Here is a 24216-nt window from a genome sequence, read left to right as displayed (position 1 = left end):
AGGGGGGGGGGGGGGATGTTGGTTACATGAACTGTAGTGAGATATTTTTGAAGTTCCTAGAAATATATTCCTAAGAGAAGACTGTAAACCTTCGTCTAAAATTAATATTAGTGTAGAGGCAAAACTCGGCAGCAAAAATAAAACCAAAACAAAAGTGATAAAGGAATTAGAAATACAACACTGAAACACTTCCACGTTTTTTCACAAAACACAGAATAGCTGAAGTGTTACAGAGTTCTAAGCAGTATTTAATTCATCTAAAAAGTCACATTGTAACTACTTTATTATAAAAAAATTGGAAAAAATGCACATAAGACTAAAGTCATACAAGAAATTGCTGTAAGATGTCCTGCAGAGTGGTTTTATTAATGGTGTCCTCATTACATATGTGAAGTAAAAAGCAGGCAGCCTGTTGCAGGAGAAAGCAAAATAAATATTGCCCAAACAATTCTTTTTCCCAAACAGAAGGAACTTTCAACTTCAGTTCCCAGAACATGAGAATTCCCATTTAAAATAAACAACAACAATAATCTCTTAAAAACCTATCCACAATAAAGGAAAAACTGAAGGACATTGATCCTTAGAATGACCCGACCTTAGAATGACCACAGAATGGCCTGACAATGGGATCTGGGAAACCTGACTTGATGCTCCTGTTCTGAACTAGTGCTTATCAGTTAAAACATTTCACATAAAGTAATGTCAGGTCCAGCCCAGGACATGAACTACTAAAGAAATAAAAGTAATTTCAATTAGGTTATTCAGTGCAGACTTACAGAAAACACATGTGGCTAAACTAATTAGGTGGGGGTTTTTTTTATATGAGACTGTATCTTTGCCAAATAGAGATATCAGACTTGATATAATACAGTTTTATAAGAGATTTGTCGTGGTACTGCAGAAAAACATCTCATTAAAACCCTAGAATCTTGTATGAGATTTTTAAGGCAGATATTGATAAGAATGTAGCTTAGGACTACAGAATGTCTAGGGGTATCATTATGTCTGGAATTCTCTCTTGCTTCCTAAACGCATAATTCTGGAAAGTAGTGTTTCCCCAAAAAAAGGAGTTGTAAGGTCATGTCAGGTAATCAAATAAAATAATCTCCCACTGTGATGCCACGGTTAAAAGGTTACAAACCCCAGAAATATAAAATCAGAATTTCAGTGGGAATATTGGGGCTCAATATAAAGAAAGACATTGGCATGGGCTGCCCAGGGAGGTGGTTGAGGCACCATCCCTGGAGGTGTTCAAAAGCCGGGTTGATGTAGTGCTGGGAGGTCTGGTTTAGTGATGATGCTCCTTGTTTGTTGTGCGGGTGTCTATTTTTGTCAGTCAGGTTGACGGTTGGACAAGATGATCTTTGAGGTCCCTTCCAACCTAGAAGATTCTGTGTGATTCTGTGTGAAATTTGAGTTAAATCTAAAATGGAAATAAAAGATTTTATTATTCTTTTAAGTGAAACGAAAACACTAGAATAATGGCAGTGAAATTTCTCACAACTGGATTTTTTAAAATCAATGTTTGTTGGGGCTGCTGTAGTTTTGGGAGCTCGAGGAGCGAGAGCACGGGATGTGTGGTCCCTCTGGAGGTCTCTACTCATAATAACCAGATAGATTCAGAATGCACTGTGTCCATGGGTTATGGGGAAGTGGCATCTTGTTCTAGGAGGAGCTGTGTTACAGAGAGCCCTGTGGAGGAGCTGTCTTTGCAAGGATCACAACACAGCTGGGGCACATCATTTACACCACTTCTAGGAGGAGCTGTGTTACAGAGAGCCCTGTGGAGGAGCTGTCTTTGCAAGGATCACAACACAGCTGGGGCACATCACGTCACACCAAATTGCATGTGAAAAGTTCTGTGGGATCCTCAGGTTTGATGGTGTTGCTGTGTCAAGCTGCCCATCAGCTCTGGCTGCTCAGAGCAGTGCTTATCTCACAGCCTCTGGCAGAAAACTAGAAAAATCAAGAGCTAGAAACATCTGATGATTTAATTTGTATTTTTGACTTTAAAACAGGTAGGTTTCTTTTTTTATGATGCACCTAGATTCATGCGTTAGTCCTATGAGGGGAAAATACATATTGCCTCTGTAAATGATGAACAGCTGTAGCTTCTGCAGGGTGTGACAGCTGCCCCAAAGCATGTGTTACCCAGATAGATGGACATATCTGGGATTTAATTATTTGCATCCTCACATGGACAGGGTGTAGGGTACACTGGAAAAAAAAGAAATGGAGTTTATGAGCATCTCTTCTCCCTCCCTGATTTTTTACCCTTATTTGCTTACTCAAAGTTTTGAAACTTTTGTCTCTACACAACTTTCCAGTAGCAAAGGTGCCACAAGGAAAAACAATTCACTTGAGTTGCAAGAATTCCCCCAGAACTTAGTCCATAAAATGGACAGTTGGCTTTTTTTTTTCAAGCAAAATGCAAGTGCACTGGCTACCTCTCATCCCTTCCACGTAAAAAATGAGTAGAAGAACAGCAACCATCTCTGCGTATAGAAAAGAACGTTTATTTGATAAAAGAGACTCATAAATTTACACACTGGTTAATTTGAAAATTCCTTAGAGTATCATTATATGGGAATGTTCAGCTCAGCTGAATCGGGGCTCTGTTCTCCCCCCTTTCAGAAATGGCTCCCATGTGTGCTGGCTGTGCCATAGGAATTTGATGTATCAGAGGTCAAATTCGCATGAAAACAGAACTGGAACATGTGGGATGCATTCAATCCTGACAGCACCCTGTTTTCCCTAGCATTAAAACAGAAGCACGTAAAGTCAGAATATAATAAAAAAAAAAAAAATATATGATTTACAAGCCCTGTTGCCAACTAGGAGGTGGGCTACGGACATTGAAGAGCAAGAAATAAAGCAAGTAAGGGGGAGAGCAGGAGGATTATTTAAAACCCCGAGCGTGGTCCCTCGTGCATGAACATTTGGGCTGGATCCAGTTGCAATATAAATAACTTTGGCAGCTTGGGCCCTGTCTGTTTGAACTAAAATGTGGAAAGTAGAGATGCAATGTCTTTTTTAAAAAAAATATGTTCTTCTTCCAAGTACTGCTCTATCGACTGGCGCTCACAGAAGAGAGTATTGCAGCGTCTGCTGTATGTTTCAGCATCAAATATACATGCTTCATAAATTATCTGTATATATTTGGAAGCCAAGATTTATTTTTCAGGTGACCATTAGGTCATTTAATGAGTTTTCTTGAGGAAATGGTATGGAATAGACGTTGGAATGCCAGACTTTACACTGTCTTGACTCAGCTCTTTATTTCTCGCCTCGGTGGTGTTTTTCTAGTTCGCTGTTTTGCTGATGGTGACGAGCTTGTCTACGAGTGCAGTACAGGAAATAAATTAGGCTTCATCAAAGAACAGTGCTAATCCTTCTTGAAGTGAATTCCCTGGAGGACAGTTTAGTCTCACACCTCAGAAAAAAAGAACTGCTCCACTTTGCAACTCATAAAGCAGAAAAAAAAAAAAAAAAGTCTTTTTCTCTAAGCCAAGAAATACAGAAACTTTGAGGATTACTATAAAGCTCTACAAAAGAGCTTTTCAGGGAGACATCTGGTATTAACTAAGCATGTGAGGCCAAAATTCGATCCTTCACCTGCAACGACCCTGTGTAAGAATGTGTTCCCCGTGGGAGGAAGAGGCAGATGACTTCAGGTCACCCTCACACTCCTTTTGGACAGGGCTGGGCCAAGAGCAGGTTCTTGGTCTGTTGGATATTGGACCATAAGGAATCGTTTACTTGTTTGGCAACCTCTCATTCATCTTCCATAATGGCAACTCGTGGGCTGTTTCACAGGCCACAGCAGCCCAGGATCTCCTCAAAAAAACCCCTTATAATGCAAAGTTTTGTCTGTATATCCACCTCTGAGCTCCGGCACCTCTGGTGGGTTTCAGGGGGAGGCTTGGGCAGGGACAGCTTTGTCTGCACAACTTCTGCTCGTGAAGAGTTCTCCTGCAAACAGCTTAAGGTCATGTTATGGTTTGTGAGGACACTGAGGGCCAGTAATTATTCCTTTGATAATAGGTGGGACTAAATAGGAAGATGACTACGTTTGCCTAGACTCAGTATTTCCTGTAAGATGACAATCTCAAGCTAATTGTAAGAAAATGCATTGCAGGAGGAATTGAGAAACCAGGCGTTTTAAAAGGTCAGGAATTTCTGCCATTTTTCCCACTGCAGAGGGGTGTTTCCCAGCACCACGTACCAGACTTCAGTGCTACAATCTTTAACTACTTAAGATTGTAATATTTAAGAGTTTATAGCTAGAATGTGGAAAAGAAAAGAAGAGAAAAGGAAGAGAAGGTTAAGTTCAAGGGCAGTTGGCTCTTTGCATTAGCAGGCAAGGTGTGATCATCTCAAGGTCATCTCAAGATGCCTTGGGTCATCTCCAGAAGAACACTGGTGAAGAGAGTAGCTCTCTCTTCAGTTCCCTTTTCCAAACCAGACTAGATGAAAACAACAAATTCCCTTTTCTGATCAAATCTGAGGAAGATATTTCCTCCTGACTGAACATGGCAATCAGTTTAACCCAATCAGCTGGACGCACCAATTTAAAGCTGTGAGCATCCGTGTACCGTGTCTGTGTCCTGACCCAAACTGCCTCCAGTGCTGTGGAATTGAAAATAAATTCACAAGCCAAATGTTACATCAAGAAGGAAAGCATTATAAGCTCAATTTAAGCCTCAGCCTTTGGATTCAGAGTTTCCACAGCTCCAAATCCATCAAACCTGAGTTTGGGCCCTAATATATTGACATAAATAGCACATATGTTGGCACTTAGCGTGAGACCATCATAAGCATCTATAAAAGCCACAGGTTGGAGTGATCTCTCATTACAGATTGAACCTTGGGCGTTTCACCTAAAAGCAGTTGTTATAATGACCGCCCACATTCCTCCAGGAAAGTAAAGGAAGTCAGTAAAAGATTCCATACTTTTTTTCAATCGGTTGGAGGTGTTGTTTCTCCTCACCTGCCACAATCCAGTGTCATCTGTGGTTTGTGTGGTTGATACTTAGACCTTTCTCCTGGTTCCAATGCTCCCTCTGCAGGCACAGCTGTTTCTACAGCTCTTCTGAGTGCAAAACCAAGGACAACCAAGAGGTTTTATCATTATTATTTTTTTTTTTATATTTTGTCAAGAAACACAATTACTTCTTGGCTGTGCTGTTAATGTATTGGATGATGACTAGCTTATCAGAACATTTATTTCTCTTGCAACTTGCCCAGGCATAGGTTTAGGGACATTCGCTGAACCCTGTTCAGAATTTTCTGTATTTATAGCTTCTCAGCTATGGATTTTTCTTTTCAAACTGATGGGAGTTTTCTAGTGATTGTGCATTTCATTTGTACGATTGTGGACTGAGGGAAACAAAGCTGCCCCTTGGGTCTCTGTGCCTTCCCCCGGCCAGTAATGTCCCCTGACCCCCATCTCCTTGGCTGGGCACGAGGAGCAGCACCGGGCACAGCGTTACCCCCATTCCCTGCCTTGCTGCCCCTCTGCCCCACTAAAAGCATAAATTGATGCTTTACACAGCCTCCAGTTGTCACCAAAACTGTCAAAAATGAATGTGCTCTACATTCCCAATTAATTTGGCTGAAATGAGCTCAAAATATACCAGGAGAAGAAAGGGGGATAACACAGACAAGCAGAAATGTGGCAGAGTTATCACTTAAACATCATTTCCTTGAGAGATAAAGCTAAATATATATATGCATTAAGGCTTTTTAAGAAAACAAAGTGAGGGCTGTTCTTTTTGTTCTTCTATGTCAATGCTGTTAAAATTCTTTTAATTTTCAGAAATGCATTTGTTTGACAGTTCTGGAAATTCAATGTCTCTGAGTTTCAGACCAAGCAGGGTGTCAGCAAAGGGTGGGATCACCCTTGTGTCCCGCTCTGAGCTCCCTGCCCAGCCTGGCAAGCCCCTGCTGAACCCGATGGAGAAATGGTGTTATTTCCAAATCAATTTGCTTTCCTTTTTCACAGAGTCACAGAATGGTTTGGGTTGGAAGGGACCTTAAAGATCATCCAGTGCCACCCCCTGCCCTGGGCAGGGACACCTCCCACCACACCAGGTTGCTCCAAGCCCCCTCCAACCTGGCCTTGAACCCCTCCAGGGATGGGTTCCAAATCAGTTTGCTTTCTTTTTTCTTCTGTAGCTGATCGGTTTGCAAATTAGAGTCCTGACTCTGTTGGTGATTTTGATCTCGTGGACCATTGCTTGGGGAATATATTCTTCACCTAGAGCTTAAATAAGGTGGATGCCTGCATTTGGGGCTTTTTTTAATGTCTATTGATAAAGCAGCTGTTTATGTATATGACATTTGTTTGGTTTGTTTTTTAAACTGAGTAGTTGGGGGCTGTTTCATAAGTGGATGAAAGATGTAACAGTGAATAGGTGATAAATTACTGACATTTCTGTGACTGTTTCCAGGGGGACCGTGGGATGAGAGGGTATCCTGGGCCACCGGGGCCACGGGGCAGCGGGACAGTTGGTCCCAAGGTTGGTACGATGCTGTGTCAAAGCTTTGGTGCTCTTTTGTGAGGCTGTGACTGCCAGACCCTGGTCCCTCAGACACCAAAATACCTTCCTCCACCCTTTACATTGGTGCAACTGCAGGAGAAATCAAGCGTAAAAACATGGGCACTGACCATACGCTTCTACCAACTGGATTAGGAAGGAAAAATTAGGATGAAAATCACATTTGCATCTAAACTTGCTGAGGTTACAGCTGGAAATCAAACAGAACTGTCAGATAAATTAGTTAAATGATGCGTTTCTTCTGTTTGCATCTATTCTCTTTCCAAGAGCTTCTTTTGGGGTGGAAAGTACGTTACATGTGAATTTTATGTTTGCAAGTTTTGCTCAACGAAATTGAATCCAATCAATTCTGTTAGTAAAACCATTAGGAAAGAAATAGGAAAACAAGAAGTTAATTATATAAGCAGCCAGCATGTGACATCGGAGTGGTTTTATCCTCCCTCCACTGAAGTGATTTATAATTCAAAAAAGACTTCCTGCTGAGAAAAGAAATTCAACACATGCCTGGATTTCTTCATTATAGATGTACCCGTCAAGTATTTTTACAAAGGCAATGAGGAGAATTCTTGAGATAAGGTATTTAGCACAATGTTTTGTGTGAATCCCTGCTTATAAATATATAGATTAAATGAATAGATTCAATTGTGTGTTTTTCACAGGAGATTCTGTCAAAGTTTGTGGCAAATGTTTGTCTACACGGCTGAGAATGATGACTTTTCTAACATTACTAATATGTAGGAGTTAAATTTTTAAAGTTATATATTTCTGTTTAATGATAATAAGGTTTTGATATACTTCTGACGAAATACTCTACATATGCAAAATGTAGGTAATTTACATAGCACTGAATGAATTCCATTTACTGTTATTGGAGCATGGTGATTATTTATTATAAGGCAGTAAACTGAAATCCAACCTGAACTCTACAAAAACTCTTATGAAGCTTGGTCAAATTTCAAGAGCTTTTTTTTCAACTAAATATAAAGAAAAAAAAGGAAAATAAAACCTTTAAATTGATGTAATCAAAGGGTTTTATTGCTCTGGTCCTTTGTGCCTTCACTGTTGGTTGCCCTGTTGTGGCGTGATTGCACGAAGCTATCGTGTAAAGATGGTTTGATATTTTCCCCAGTTTTTCCCACGTAGAAACCAACAGAAACTATCTTTATATGATAGCTTGTTACCAGAAATAGAGTTTACCTCCTAATTCTTCTTTTTTTTTGCCCCACTGCCTGGTACAGGGTGCTATGGGACAGAAAGGCTTGCCTGGTCCACCCGGTCTCCCTGGCGACAGCATACAGGGAAGCAAGGTAATCCTGTTTCATGTGGTATCTCCCCAGTTTCTTCTCAAAACTGCCTCTTAAGGACATCCACTGCCTGCTTTTCTCTTCGCTTCTGAGTCAGTGAACTCCTGCAAATATTCATTGTATATTTAAGTTTCATGTTCGTAAGGTATGTAATATTTAACTGTTGAGTTTTCAGTATTGCTGGCACCTGAGTTCTCTCCTGTTATTCTTGCCGTTATAAATACATTTAACCTGGAAAAATAGTCTCATCTCTGCCACATCTTACTGATTTACTTAGAATTGAAGGATGCTCCAAAGTAAAAACAGCCAGGTTTTTCTCTGGATGCCGGACAGTAACAGAGACTTACCATGACAAAAGAAGTCAAACAACACATATAGGAATAACTTCAACTTTAAAACTAAGCTGTTCATACTGATTTACTTAGAATTGAAGGATGCTCCCAAGTAAAAACAGCCAGGTGTTTCTCTGGATGCCAGACAGTAACAGAGACTTACCATGACAAAATAAGTCAAACAACACATATAAAAGAAATTATCCTGTCTCTCATATACTCTTAATCAGGTCTTTACTCACCCAGTTCCAGCCATAACTTATCCAGCCTGGTCTTGAACCCCTCCAGGGAGTTGTGTAGGTACAGTCTTGTCACTGAAACTGTCTCCCCTTAACAGTTGCTTCTTTTTTAATTATGATTATTTGTATATCATTTTTCAGAACAGCATTTTTTTCTGAACAACTTTGGCAACTCTCTTGCTCCTCTAGTGCTGGTTTCCTCCATACGCTGATGCTCGTGGAGCTTCTCTCTGTCTCTTCTGTCCTCCTGTCTCTTCGCAGCCATGTCAGGCTTCATTCCTTTTGGCCACTCTTCATCAGCTTAAAGCTACCATACTTCTGGACTTCAATTATCAATATCACTCCAAGTATTTTATATATATATATACATAGAGCTCGGTCTGCATATGGTAAGAACGGAATGTCAAAAATGAGATGGTTTTCGAGTAACTTTATGTTGATAGCTACATTCATAGCTTTTTTTTCATTCTTCTTTAGGCTTAGTTTCCTTTCAAAACCACAGTCTAGACATTCTCAGATCTGCCCTCGGTTCATGGAATGACATTTTAACATAGAATTCTGCTTATTGATCAGTAATCTAGCAGGATATTAGGGTCAGGGATCGAAGGGTCTGGGTTTTTACATGCAGACCACTTTGGTTTTTATGGTAAGACTGATGGTCAAGTTTGAATTTAATTACCTACATGGATTGAACTGGCAAAGCAATAAATATTTTTAGATTAACACATCCTACTTCTTGGTTTTTACTAAAGGTTCAGGTATGGTATCTATGATAAATCCTTCTTATATTGATTGATTGCATGAGTAGGGGAAGCAGGATTTGGTTCTGCAGCTGAGGTTTTAAAGGATAAAACTCAGATGTGTGCCTGGGAGAAATACCAGCTGTACAGGTCGGAGTGTTTTTTGAATGGTAGGTTTCATTCAGTTTTCTGAATTGGGTGTGTTTGGTGAAAGCTGGAGTCCTGATAAATTCAGAAACATTTTAGTATTTTGCTACCCGTTATGAGCAGAATAACCCCTTTTGGCCCATTTCTGAGAAGGCCCATTACTAACAAAAGGAGTACCAGGAAAAAAAATATTTGTATTGCCCTATGAAACAAAGCAGAGAGTTTCTAGAAGGCAGATGCTGTGAGGTATTTTCTGTACATATTTTGTAAGAGCTGTGTTTTATAACCTGTTGTGTGCCCACACTGCTGGCACCGACAGGCTCTCCCAGCCTGGGCACAGGCAGCAGGGCACCTAAAACTGTCACCATAAACAAATTTGTAGCTGGGCTGACAGTGCATTTTGAAGTATCAGCAGAAGGATGTTCTGCTCTCCACGTTGTGAAAAACAGAGATGCCATTTTATTTACTTAAGATCAGAAAAACTCAACCCTGCAGAGATCCTGGGGGGAGTTCTAGAGAGCCTTTGTGTCAGACCTCTTGTAGACAGGATGAGTGACCTTCTGAGCCTCAGAGGGGTTACTTCTGTCTCTCATTTGACAAATGACAGTATTTTAGAGCCTCAGAGGGGTTACTTCTGTCTCTCATCTGATTCAGTGAAATGACAATCTTTTATTTAATTAATCAGGAATAAATTCTTCATTATATACATTATAAAGGCTTCGTGTGTGTTCTGAATCATACCCAATTGCTTATTTCTCCAGCTACAGACCACTTCTGGCTTGAAAATTACGTGCTTCATAGTATAATACAAGTATCTGGCTTTCTTCATGATGCAGAATGTTACAAAGTGAATAGATACAACATAGATTTTGCTTTGATTTTCAGTTAAACTTACTTTCCATATTCTGTTCAGGGAGAAAAAGGAAATCAAGGTTTGCCTGGCCTAAAGGGATCGATAGGAATTGGCCTTCCTGGACCAAAGGTAAATCCTAGGTTTGCAGTAAGGAAAAAAAGGTAATTTTTTTCTTCCTTTATTGGTTATTTGATGTGACAGGTCTTTGAGGTTTAAAGTTTCAAGAGACATGCAAGGTGGTGAGTAACTTCCAGAGAGAAGTAAAAACCTGTCCTGCACCATATCCTTCTGGAGGAAATGTCTGATTTAGGACCTGAATCTTTTGATAGTACATTTCATAGCTGCAGTATATGAAGACCAACACTTGAAATACCATAATATTGAACCCTTTCTCTTTTTTGAAATCAAAAGGTCTAGTCAGTTGAGGAAAAAATGTGCAGAATTGCATCTAAATGTGAAATTACATATTTTCCAATGGATTTCACAGTCCAAGAATGCCTTTTCCCCTGCTCTTTGCAAGCTCCCAGTTTTTCCTGTGGGTTCTGTACAAAGCTGAATTTCAGTGCAGTGGCTGATCCGAAGCAGTTACGTCTCTCCATAGGTCAGAGTTAACACATGGCCAGTAGAAACTTTGTTCTAGAGTTCAAGAACCTCAGAGTAAAAAATTACATCTCTTCAATATTTTCATAAAGATGTCTTTACCCCTCACTCCTGAATTAAGGTAATTTTTCACAGAAATTTCTGTGGTTTTTTCTGCCCATCTTGCTTTCTCTGTGAGCCCGCTTTCAGGCGTTTGTTTCATAATGCACACATGATAAACCAGCCACACAAAAAAAAAAAAATCAGAAAATTTATGTTAAAAGCTCATTGAACCATGATATCAGCTCTGAGTATGGACAGAAATGGAGTTACTGATTGTGTTTACGGTTGGTTTAAATTAGGGAGACTATGGAGATAAAGGTGATCCAGGAAGCAAAGGAGCCAAAGGAGAGATTGGAGACCCAGGACCTCCAGGACCAAAGGTAAAACACGTTTTCATATTCCTTAATTTTACACAATAGAAATTAGACAAATTTGGCTTTAGTTAATTATCTCACTGTATGTGTTTCCAGGGAATTTGGGGAAGAAAAGGTGAACCTGGCCTTTCGGTAAGCATGTACATGAATTAATTTAAAAGACAGAAGTTTATTTTAGGAAAATAGTTAAAGGTTATGTGATGTTACACAAAATTGTTTATGAGGCATTGCATTGCCCAAGTTTTTGTAAATAAACAGAATCATAGAATGATAGAACTGTCAAGATTGGAAGGGACCTTTAAGATCATTGAGTCCAACCATCAACCTAACTCTGATAAAAACCATCCCTAACCCATGTCTCTAAGCACTATGTCAACCCGGCTTTTAAATACCTCCAGGGATGGTGCCTCCACCACTTCCCTGGGCAGCCCATTCCAAGGCTTAATAGCCCTTTCAGGGTAAAAATGTTTCCTAATATCCGATCTGAACTTCCTCTGGTGCAATCTGAGGCCGTTTCCTCTCATCCCATTGCCTGTTCTTTGGGAGAAGAGACCAACCCCCCCCTGGCTACACCCTCCATTCAGGGAATTGGAGAGAGCAAGAAGGTCTCCCCTCAGCCTCCTTTTCTCCAGGCTGAAGATAAACAGATTCCAGCATTCTTAAAACTAGAACGCACGGCAAATTAATTACTGCTCTTTTTCAGAGAGAAGAAGTTATCAGACTTATCAGTGAAATCTGTGGTAAGCATTCCAGTATGGAAAAAAAAATAGTTCTAATGAAACACATGGAATTTATATTGTCTGAGTGGATTTGTCCTCTTCATGTTTGTGTGTAAGGATAGCGTTGGTGTGAAGATGACAGTCACTGGAAGTAATTTGGTCCAGCTCTGTTCCTATTTATCAGTACCAGTAACTATAAATTAATTAATAGACCTTTAGCTGATATATAAGTTCAACTCCTTCTTCTGAAGGCGGTTTCTCATCAAACTTCTGACATGGTTTATTCTTCTAGGGTGTGGTATCCGATGTAGGATAACACCACTGGAACTAGTATTTGTCATCGACAGCTCAGAAAGTGTTGGGCCAGATAACTTTGGTATCATCAAAACTTTCATGAAAACGGTCATTGACAAGGTGTCGGCCAACCACGCCACAACCCGCATCGGCATTATCAACTTCAGCCATAAAGTGGAGCTGGTGTCTTCTCTGAAGCAATACTCCACCAAAGAACTCCTGAAATCGGCCGTCAACAAAATGCCCTACTTGGGTGAAGGCACCTACACGGCTTCCGCTGTCCAAGAAGCCATTCGGCTGTTCCAGGCGGCGCGCCCGGCGGTCAGAAAGGTGGCCGTGGTGATAACAGACGGACAGGCGGACGCCCGGGATGAGGTCCAGCTGGATACTGTCATCAGAGAGGCCCACGCCACCAACATCGAGATCTTTGTCATCGGGATCATTCAAAGGACTGATCCTCATTATGATGATTTCCTGAGGGAAATGCAGCTCATTGCAACCGACCCTGACGAAGAACATGTTTACCAGATAGATGACTTCATGACGCTTTCAGGTAAAATAAGCTATTTTAGTACAAGGAAACTTGAAATGAGCACCTGGGAGAGTCTGGCCTTTGCCATAGCAAGGCAGGGCAGCCCGCTGAGTGTCGGCTTGTGTTTCTCTTTTGGATGCAGCTCTTTCTTCTGCTTCTCTTGTATTGGAAAACAAATCGTATGAGGAGCAGCTGAGGGAGTTGGGACTGTTTAGTATGAGGAAGAGGAGGCTGAGGGGAGACCTCATCACTCTCTACAACTTCGTGAAAGGACACTGTAGAGAGGTTGGTGCTGGTCTCTTCTCACAGGTAATTAGTGATAGAACAAGAGGGAACAGCTTCAAGCTCCAACAGGGGAGGTTTAGATTGAACATTAAGAAAGAATTTTTCACCGAAAGAGTGGTCGGGCATTGGAACAGGCTGCCCAGGGAGGGGGTGGAGTCACCATCCCTGGCTGTGTTTAAGGGCCGTTTAGATGCAGTGCTGAGGGACATGGTGTAGGGGAGGACTTTGTAGAGTAGGGGAGATGGTTGGACTCGATGATCCCAAGGGTCTCTTCCAACCCAGATGATTCTATGATTCTATGATTCTTCCTTTTTGGCCAAATTAAACCTTGCCAGATTTTCACCTCTTGCAGAAATAATAAAACACAATGAACATGAGTTTTCTGAGCCGAGGCCTTCTTTGGGGGCACCCATCTTTTTGGGAGCTTGCATCAGGCCTTCCCTCACTGTCCTTTTGTGCTTGGCCATGGTTTCATCCCAGAGAGGTGTAGATTTCCTTCCACCTTGGTGCAACATCTCCCTCTCTTTCCCTATTTCACATGGCTCTTGTCAGTCTTGGAGTCCCTCCAACATCTCTTACGACCTGTAGGGGAACCTACTCTTTCATCCTGATTCCAGGGGAAAAGTGGTGGAGGGAATGGGGGAATGGAGGCTGAGAGTACATCGTATATTTATTTCAAACTGTGGCTTGAAAAAAATCACAGCTGGAATCAGGAGAAAATCCTGAGGAATCCTATAGTGACCTATGAAAAAAGCAGGTACATTGATCTAGACTAACCACAGACTCGCCCTATAAATTATATTTTTCTTGACCTTTTTCTGCTGTGGTGAGGCTGTGGGTGGAGTTAAGTCTGGGTTTAAGGCATTAATGGGGAAAAAAGAGTCCAAGCCAAGGTTCTGGGGTAAAGCTTAGGGTCTGACTCAGGCTCCAGCATTCCACCTAAAAGTCACTGACATTTTTTGGGCAAGGAAGTAGAATTTCTCGCCCAGTTTTTCTTTTCCTTCTTACAAATAAACACTTTATTTCCTTCACTCTGGGTTTTTTTTCTTCACTGTTGAGCTATGACTTCTGCATAAAAAAGGGGACTTTATATTTTTATCTGTTTCTTCTTAAAAGAGCAAAATGTCCTTAAAATCAAAAAATTCAGAGAATGCACTACCTTGTTACTTTATCTGTTTCTTCTTAAAAGAGCAAAATGGCCTTAAATCAAAAAATTCTGAGAATGCACTACCTTGTTATTTCTCATTTGCATTTTGGCATAACTTTTGAAGATGGTCTTTCCTAAGTCACTGTCATTAACGCTTTAGAGTTAATAATGCACTAAAAGCTAGTGGTGAATCATTATGACTACTCTTGATCACCCATAATAAATGTCATAATTTTGTTAATCTTTTCAGCTCTTGAAAATAAACTGATCACAAAAATCTGTGAGAATGTGTCCGAAATCTACGCCAGAAAAGAGAATGTTTTGTCTCCGTCTCCGAGCCCGGAATCTGAAATTGCTAATGAAGATACCACTAATAGCCACTTTCCAAAAATTACTACTTCGGAGATTTATACGCTCCCTACGGAAGGAATTAGTTTTCCAGTAAGTAAAGAAGTAACAGTTATCAAACGGTTTTGGAAATTTTTGCTGTATTCAAGGGATTCCACACCAAAAAAGGTCTTTGGAGGAGCATAATATCCATGTGTTTTTCTACCAATAGCAAGTACCCTGTTCCTCCCACCCAAATTTTCCATTTCGTGACAGACTGAAAATGGGAAATTGTTCCCACTGAGCGTACTAGATATTAAGAAGCACTGATTTACCCCAAAGTTATAGAATGGCTTGGGTTGGAAGGGACAGTAAGGATCATCCAGTGCCACCCCTGCCCTGGGCAGGGACACCTCCCACCACACCAGGTTGCTCCAAGCCCCCTCCAACCTGCCCTTGAACCCCTCCAGGGATGGGGCAGCCACAGCTTCTCGGGGCAACCTGGGCCAGGCTCTCACCACCCTCACACCAAACAAGTTCTGCCCCACATCTCAGCTCCATCTCCCCTCTTTCAGCTTAAAACCATTACCCCTTGTCCTGTCACTATGCTGCCTGATCAATAGTCCCTCCCCATCTCTCCTGGAGCCCCTTCAGGTACTGGAAGACCACTATAAGGCCTCCCTGGAGCCTTCTCTTCTCCAGTTCCTTCCTTTTTTGTTTGTTTGTTTTATTTCTATTACAGACTAAGTGGTTACTGAAATTTTGCTTCAGGGAATTAATCTGGCTCAGTGACTAAATGGAAGGCATTACTTTGCCTTTTCATTCAGCTCTCAGTGTCATTTGTTAAAATGACGGTCACGTCCTGAGTAATCACTAGAAGGAAGCCCAAACCCACCAGCTCTTAACGGTGTTTTTACACTTGTTATTTAGCAATAGTTTCCTATGTAATTCCTCTCCATTTTCTCTCTTGGCCCCTGAGCCCAGAGAGAATGTTGATTTGCAGCTGAGCCCACCCAGGACCAGGGATATGGGGCCACTGCCTCCTGCTCGGGATCACGCCACGACCCCCTCTGCTCACAGAGAAGGGGGGATTCCCCCGCTCTACCACATGCCCGACGTCAGACCCGAGAGGCCAGTTGTCCATTCTTGGGTCAACGTAACTGAAAATCACCCAACTGTGTGGCAAACACAGGTAGCAACAGCCCAAAAAGGTAAGCCATAACTACTGTCCTCAGATACTCAGATAAAAGTGGAATTTGGCTACAAATTTGAGAGAAGCACATCTACTCCCGGGCACTGCAAGAAAAGAAGGGGGTTCTCTTCTTTCTGAAGGAGGCACTTCTGGGATAATGTCTCTTACACACCAATCCCCAGCTGATTTTCACTGATAAACTTTCAGATCCGAGGTGCTCTGAGCCCATGGCCCCAGGGGATTGCCGGGACTACGTGGTGAAATGGTATTACGACAGGAACGGCAACTCCTGTGGCCAGTTCTGGTTCGGAGGTTGTGGTGGCACCAACAACAGGTTTGAAACAGAAAAAGAATGTCGAGAAACCTGCATCGACTGATAAGTAAGTTATCTCCATCTCCTTCAATCCCCTTTTTTCCACACTAAAAAGACTGAGGGTATTTTGATGTCTCCCGTGCTATACATACATCTCGTGTCGTATTTCATACCTTTGATCAACCTGGATACGTTTTGCTGAAGCTTTTTGAGATGGTGGGACCCAAAGTGCACGTCGTGGTCATGGATTTATACACAGGGAGGTTTTCTACTTTGATCTCTGTTCCTCGCTTTCTAGCTTCTAACATTGTGTTTGATTGTTTTACCATTTCTGAGGCTGGAGGTGGTGTTTCCATCCAACGTAAATCCAAGGCTTCATCTATAGGATGAGCTGAGAGCCCATTACATTATATGTGAATTTAGGATTGGTTTTCCCCTTGGGTGTTATTTCACGTTATCAAAACCCAGTTTTGCTTTGCCACGCTCAGCCTACACAGTATCACAAGGTCCTTCTGCAGTTTCTTGCAGTCAATCCTTTTCTTTACTCTTCAGAGCAAAACAACATTGTCACAGATTTGTCCCATCACTTTTGACTCCCTCCTCTAGATCCCTCATGACAGATGGAGTAGGACAGAGCATAGCACACATCCTCCAGTGGATTCTCTCCACTGATAATCTCTTCCCTTTCCTTTGTTTCCTTCTTTTCACTGTTATGAGGAGATGGTCCCTCTCACACCAGTGTAACTTTCTTTTGGGGGGAGAGAGACCTTACATTTCTGGAATCCAAGCAGACTTTTAACTGCCTTAGGCCCACGTGCTCCAGGAGCTCCTGGCCATCAGAGAGCTGGCTTATCCGTAGGGCACAACGTCCTTTGCAGCTCATCCCCAATAAATTGTATTAAATCCTTTATTTTATCTCGCAGTACAGGACAATGCTATTGACCTTCAGCATGTTATTTTTTTAAACATTTCAGAGAAATTAATCAATTCCTTATTTTTTCTAGAGCTGACTGCTCTTCAGTGTTTTCAAAGCCAGAAGTTCGTGTCCATGGAGGAAGAAATGACTGAGAAGAATCCAGAAGGCCGTGTTAACATGAATATATTACTGCCACGCTCTGCTGCTCCCCCACTCTGGCATTCCCATTAACCAAATTCCCCTATAACCTGTGTTACCTGCAACACCACGGCAACAACTTCCAACCGCACACACACACTCAGGAACAGACCTTTTCCCTCCAGATTTATATTAACTTGTTACTACTGCATGTGGGAACGATGTAATTCTCTTTTTAAGGACTAAAATGTTGAAAGTGTTAAACATTTAATGACAGAGGTCTCTTATTCTCTTGGAAGAATAAAATATGCTCTAGTTTTAAACGTAAGTGGTTCCTGAAATTAGCACTCTTAATACAGCATTTAGAGACATAAATTAAGATTTCCATTAATTAGAGTACCTCTTTGGAATGTAAATACCACAGCTATAAGTAATTACAGGCCTTTCCCTCCCCCCTCTCCCCCATTAAAGCACATGTGGATTAACTTTTCAATTATAAAGGTGGGATTTGCCTTCAGACTTACATTAAAACGAGGATTCTTCACGTCCTTTATGCTTGATACACTCCCATTTCTCAGGGCCTCTGTGGTCAATAAATAAAGTCCTATCACTCTGATATCTGCTATTAAATTAAAAAAAGGGAAAAGTGTTGAAAAATGTATATAAATGCCTAGTTACAGCCTTTCTACTTTTAGCCGTGAGCCCTGTATGAACATACTGTGTTGTTAAATCTGAAAATGGATGATTTTCAGTTTGATTAAAACGGGAAGCAAAGAGTCCCCCATTGTCACCCCTCTGCCAGCAAACCCCAGTGTCCACCCAGGCAGCACCGACCCTTCCTCGTGTCTTTAAACAATTAGCAAATTTAACTCTAGGGAAAGATGTGCCAGAAGCACAGTTTAAAACTGCTTAATTTTTCTTCCAAAAACCTGGCCCTGCGAGCGAGTTTCAAATTAGAAAAGGAAAAAAAATGACAGCAGAACATATGTCCCCAAAACCTCCTGCTCTTACTCACAGCTGATAGAGGGATGGCTCCAAATCCCCAGCCACCGGAGGGGACAACTAATTTCTGTGTGACCTGGAGCAGGAGAACTCAGGGAGGTTTCCTTCTGCTGCGTGTCCGGTGACACCCCGAAAATGAAGGGACTCAGCAGTGTACAACAAAAATTGAGCTGTTGAAATCAAGAACTAATTTCCTTCCAGAGAAAAGGAAAATAAATCAGAAAGTAAAATTTGACACAACTTGTAATAAGTCTGTTAAGGTTTTTTTTCACCAGAAAAATAAACTGTTTCAGCATCTAATGCAAATGCTATAGACGGACTCTTGTGAGGAATGAAATTAGCTCCATATAAAGCTGGATGTGAGCAGCAAATAAAATAAAAGGTCAAATAAAAGATGGGAAACAAACAAACTGCCTACTTGTGGCACAGAAAGATCATGGAAAAAATCAAACTCCTGTTTGAGTACTCAAAGCACTGGTCAGTAGCACAGCCAGTGCCACCATACCAGGAATATCTATGTTTAATAGTGACCATATGGCCACAACAACAGAGGAAAAAACAAAGTTTAGGGAAAAAGGGAGAGACCCCAGCTCTTCTGCAAGTCGAGTGACTTTTCTAAGGTCTCCTGAGACATGGGATGCTGTAGGTCCAGCGCTGAGATCTTCGACAGCCTCGTTATCTGCTGTTATTCCTCCTGCAGCTTCTTATCAGTGATCATTTATCATCATTTCAGCCTCCTCAGACTTGTTTTCCCCTCCCCGGTCGCAGAGCTCCTCCAGCTGCAGCACATCAAGGTTTGGAAATGGCAGGGGCAAACACGCCCAGGTGTCTCAGCTCTCACACTGGGTCACCAGGCAAAGAAATACAAATTGTATTTATTTACTACATTTTTCACTTAAAACAGCCTTAAATAGAAGTGTCTTCACTTCTGGGAGAATTATCATGTCTTTTAGTTGGGACAGAACCAGGGATAATTGAAACGCAAATTTTGAGCCAAATTCTACTTAAGCTCTGCTTTGCTTTTTTTTTTTTTTTTTTTGCTGAGTAGGGTGTGGAGTTTGATTCATTGCTGATGTCTTCATTTGGCTGGAGAAAGTTTCCATGTAGTTGAATTCCCAAGGTTGTTCATGAAAGTATGCTAAGATGGATGAACCTTTCTTAGAGCAAAAAGGTACCTTTTTTTTGGTTGTTATTGTTACTAAGTATTATTAAGTATTTGTTAAACAAATATAGTTTTGTTAAGTACTAACAGGCTACATGATGCTGCACCAGATGTAAAAGTCACACTCTCCTGTGTTTGTCTAAAAATTTGAGGATTTTTTGTTCTTGTTTAAATACTTTTCTGATTTTTTTCAATATTGAAGGTTCTTTAAAAAGACAGATAGAACTACTTAACAGGAATATTGTATGTTTTTCACACTTAAGGAGTTTAAGAACAAGCTGACTTCCATTGTTCCTTCCCATCACTCACTCCACATGTAGGGAGGTGCACACACACACATAGTCTCCGTTGTTTCAGGAAGTCAAGAATAGTTAAAAGCATCTTTACCACGGGATCCTTTTCCATTTTTAACAGCAGCTTTTTTTGGTCCTGTAAAATAGGAACTTTCAGAAAGTCAGGGACTAAGTTTTGACACAGTCACTGCTGGAAGCAGTGTCAAATCCAGCTCCAGATAATGCTGTCTTCAGCCAATTTATTTTCCTTTTGCTTTGTTTCTTCTTTATTTTTTTGGCAATAGACTGATAAAACCACGTACATGCCATGTCTCTTTTCTGAGGTCATTATTGTGCTCACAGCCCTAAAAGTTTCCCCCTGAACAAAGTGTAGTGTTGTTGCAGTTGAACGTCGGGCTGAAAGAGGACATTATTCGTGCACAAACACCACTGTGCAGTTGGCGATTCAGGAGTTGAGAAAGGAAACCTTATTGAAAGAACAAGACTGTGGAACATCAGTGCCTTCTGCATCGTAACCTGTGTTTACTGCAACGCAAATTTTGAGCCAAATTTTACTTAAGCTCTCCTTTTTTTTTTTTTTTTTTTTTTCCCCTAACCGGGAATATGTAGAAATTCAGCCAAATGAGTAAGGCTTTTAAAATCTTTTAGTTGGGACAGAACCAGGGATAATTGAAACGCAAATTTTGAGCCAAATTCTACTTAAGCTCTGCTTTGCTTTTTTTTTTTTTTTTCCCTAACTGGGAATATGTAGAAATTCAGCCAAATGAGTCATCCATAAAGACTATATTTTAGCTTTCTAACAGTACGTAAGACCTATTTTAGAGCAATTTTCTAAGACAAAAGGAAGAACCCGTGAGCTCTCCTCGTCTCACAGCCTCTGCTTTCAGCCCCTGTACCCTCCCTGCGTGGGGACAGGGAGGCAGGAGGGAGAGATTCCCATCTTCCTGGGATGGCAAAGGGAATCTCTCCAACATCTGGCATGGCTGGGACACAAAGAAAACCATTTCTGCTTGAAAAAATAACGGTAGAGAAGAGTTTTGACAAGTTTGGGCAATGACAAGGCTCAACATAGGAGTTGAGCCCCCAAAAGAGTTTGGGATGAGGTTTGAAGTTGCTGCAAGCTCAGCTGGGGAGCTGCTGGGGCTGGTGGGGCTGGGAGAGGTGAGGCTTCTCCCTCAGCAGCTAAAAGCTCTCTGAATACAGAAAAATAACCTGCCAGAGCAGTAAATAAATGAGAAATAATTCATAAAAAGCCCCTGGTTATGGGGCAGTGGGGGGGACACTGGGGACAGTTAGTAGTGATTTTTCCATGGCAAGCAAATAGCTGGGAATTCGTCACAATTACCATCGGGATGTAATTGGCAGTTTCAGTTACTTCTGATTTCATTCAGGGCAGCTCCCAAGCGCACGGTGTTCCCTCAAAGGAGAGCTTCCCTGGCTTTAACTACACTGTCAATTAATAGGTAAAATAGATTTCTGCCGACCAGAAAGGCTGTATTTTCCAATTAATTCAAGTATAATGAGATTCACATACCAAATACGGTTGTGAAAATGAATATTCCCCGCACGATGACCCCCAGAGAGCTGCAGCTCAGGCTGCACACCCCAGAACTGCGCCCGTCACCGGGTCCTCAGGGCACAGGCTGCCAAATCGACCCGTCTCTGCACCAAGGAGGACGGTGCTGGAGGCAGAACCACGCTCTGCCCCAAGGGAATAGCCCCTTTGCCAATGGAAATCTCCCATTTTTCCTTCTGGCTGAACCAGACAACTCGGTCAACCAAAAGTCACGGCACTCGCTGGGTGTTCCAGAGCATCCAGGGGGATTGTGTGAGCACAAATGATTGTGAGCACAAATAATTCGGAATTAGTTTTTCCTTCTGGCTGAACCAGACAACTCGGTCAACCAAAAGTCACAGCACTCACTGGGTGTTCCAGAGCATCCCGGGGGATTGTGTGAGCACAAATGATTGTCTGAGCAGGAGCCTTGAGAATTCGGAATTATTCCATCTGGAGCACTGGGACCAGTTCTGGAGAAGACTGAGGGGGGATCTGATCAACACCTATAAATACTTCAAGGGTGGGTGTCAGGAGGACGGGGCCAGGCTTTCTTCAGTGGTGCCCAGGGACAGGACAAGAGGGAATGGGCACAAACTGGAACATGGGAAGCTCCATCTCAACATGAGGAGGAACTTCTTTGCTGTGAGGGTGGCAGAGCCCTGGCAGAGGCTGCCCAGAGAGGTGGTGGAGTCTCCTTCTCTGGACACGTTCCTGTGGGACCTGCTCTGGGTGACCCTGCTCTGGCCGGGGGTTGGACTGGAGGGTCTCCAGAGGTCCCTTCCAACCCCATAGCATTCTGGGATTCTGTGTAATTTAGTAGTCGTATGTCAGGCTTTTTTTTGACCTTTTTTGGGCACACTCAGCGATGCACCGGTGGCCCTGCTCTGGCAGGGGCTTGGACTGGATGATCTCCAGAGGTCCCTTCCAACCCCATATCGTTCTGTGATTCTGTGTAATTTAGTAGTCATATGTCAGGCTTTTTTTTGACCTTTTTTTGGCACACTCAGCAATGCACTGGATTAGTTCACAGTTCATAAATGGGTTGAAACTTTGCTTTTTAGAGGAGAAAAGTCACCTGAGGAAAGTGCCCAGAAATGAGCTGACGTCCACATCAGTGATTCAGGTTTGACACAGAGTGAGGTGGTTGGTCTGGTCCCCGAGTCAAGCGTCACAGATCTTGTCACTTCACGTCAGCAGGAAGAAATCCCAGCTGCAGGAGAGACCCCTGAGGACCACGGCTTTGTCCTGCAGTGCCACCAGCAGGAAAACAACCAAACACCCTAGAAAACAAACCCAGTGAGAAATCAACAGGTTGTTGGTTGTTTTTTTTTAAATCACATGGAATTAACAACTTGCAGAACTCGGCTCAGCAGCAGGAGCTCTGAGCCGAGTCCCCTCTTGATCCATCCCACAAAAATGACATTTTTCTGCTGGCCACCATGGCTACCTCCTGCTCCTGGAGCTTTCCAACACCTTTATAAGTTCTCGCAGGGCAGATGATTAAACAGCACATTGTGTAAACAGGATGTTGAGCAAACCAGATAGGGAGTGTTGCGGGGATAAGGTATTTACACCAAAGCAGGAACACGGCTATAAAAAGGGCCTTTATGCTCTATCCTGCCCTATAAAGCCAAAGAGCAATGTACCCTGTAACCCAGGACCCCCTTGCAGTGCTCCCGCTGCGTCTGTAACCCTTGCAATGCTGCTGAAATGGCACATTTATAGCAATAAATACCAACCCCAGGAGCGTTTTCTGGAAAGCCAAGCTGCCAGGGAAGTCAGGGCTCAGTCTGAACAGCAGCGGCAGAGAATGAGAGTCCCTGGGCCCAGGGTCTATCAGCTCCAGTACAAAAACAGGGGGAGAATGTGTCCTGTTGGAAATGAAGCTATTGCACAGAAGCAGCTTTTACTGGGAGCTGGATCACTCGCCCCCGTGACCTGAGGGCTCCCGAGCTGGTGAGCAGGGAGGTGCAGATGGGCTGAGAATGGAGTCAAAGGGTCCAGTTTTGGGGCTTTCACTGCAGGAGGGACACTGAGGTGCTGGAGTGGGTCCAGAGAGGAGTAACGGAGCTGGTGAGGGGTCTGGAGACCAAGTCTCCTGAGGAGCAGCTGAGGGAGCTGGGGGTGTTCAGCCTGGAGAAATGGAGGCTGAGGGGAGACCTTCTGGCTCTCTCCAACTCCCTGAAAGGAGGGGGTAGCCAGGGGGGTTCGGGCTCTTCTCCACAGGAACAGGCAACAGGACTAGAGGAAACGGCCTCAAGTTGGGCCAGGGGAGGTTTCAATTGGAAATTAGGAACAATTTTTTACAAGGAAAGAGGCTGGAAATTAGAAGAGGCTGCCCAGGGCAGTGGTGGAGTCCCCATCCCTGGAGGGCTTTACAAGCCGGGCAGATGTGGTGCTGAGGGACATGTCAGTGGTGGGTTGATGGTTGGACTCAATGTGAAAGGTCCCTTCCAACCCAGGCAATTCTGTGATTTTGATCTCTGCTTTTGGAACAGCCTCAATGGCAGAGGGAACATCAGATCTAGAAGTTATTTGTGATATAAAGCTCACTCCAGCCACGGCGTCGGGATGGTTCTGGCTCTGAGGCGTGTGCTGAACCTCGCACTCGCTGGCAGCACCTGGGGCTCCTTCTCCACCCGTCCTTGGGCGCTCACCAGCTGGTTCTCGGTGGGTGACAAGCCTTTGTGGTGACATCTCCTCCCGCGGGTGGCAGTGTAAGGCCTTCAGATACTGGCTGCGTTTCTGGAACTGTTTTCTTCACCCAGCTTCCTCGTCCTCCAACACGGATCAGATGGATTTGTGGAGCAGCGGCGTAACGCGGAACTGAGCATCGAGGGAAAGCCTTGTTTCCTGTTCTTCAAGTATTTGCCTTTTAAGAATTATTTAATTTTTAGGAACTAAGTAATTCCTAAGCCTGGGGCTTACGTGAGGAGCAGGTGGCGCAGGCAGAACAGCCTCCCCTTTATTGCTTCCGCGTGGGGAAATCTGTTGGGGATCCTGTTCTTACATTGCCTATAATAATTTTTTATGGCATTTTTAACAGCAGCTACCTGTTGGCTACAGGAGATTAGAAGGTTTTGCAACAGAGAAGGGAACCGTGCCAAGGGCAGAGTTAATCTTCCAGCTCCGCAAACCAAGGAAACC

The 24216-nt window shown here is 42.7% G+C and overlaps 1 protein-coding gene across 1 annotated transcript in view; it reads left to right on the top strand.

Moving 5' to 3' along the window:
• Positions 1–17382, top strand: part of COL28A1 (collagen, type XXVIII, alpha 1) — a 52242-nt gene extending 34860 nt beyond the window's left edge. The window contains exons 26-36 of the mRNA XM_014940224.1: positions 6453–6521; positions 7799–7867; positions 10236–10304; positions 11117–11197; positions 11288–11323; positions 11895–11931; positions 12203–12757; positions 14419–14609; positions 15466–15706; positions 15895–16067; positions 17005–17382. Of these exons, the coding sequence (XP_014795710.1) occupies positions 6453–6521; positions 7799–7867; positions 10236–10304; positions 11117–11197; positions 11288–11323; positions 11895–11931; positions 12203–12757; positions 14419–14609; positions 15466–15706; positions 15895–16064 (1518 nt within the window). The 3' untranslated portion in view covers positions 16065–16067; positions 17005–17382. The remainder of the gene's footprint in view (positions 1–6452; positions 6522–7798; positions 7868–10235; positions 10305–11116; positions 11198–11287; positions 11324–11894; positions 11932–12202; positions 12758–14418; positions 14610–15465; positions 15707–15894; positions 16068–17004) is intronic.
• Positions 17383–24216: the final 6834 nt, after the last annotated feature.

Source organism: Calidris pugnax, unplaced genomic scaffold, assembly GCF_001431845.1.
Source record: "Calidris pugnax isolate Ruff unplaced genomic scaffold, ASM143184v1 scaffold76, whole genome shotgun sequence".
NCBI classification, from domain to species: domain Eukaryota; kingdom Metazoa; phylum Chordata; class Aves; order Charadriiformes; family Scolopacidae; genus Calidris; species Calidris pugnax.
The sequence above is the reverse complement of the archived record's forward strand: the minus strand, read 5'-3'. Positions and strand labels throughout refer to the sequence as shown.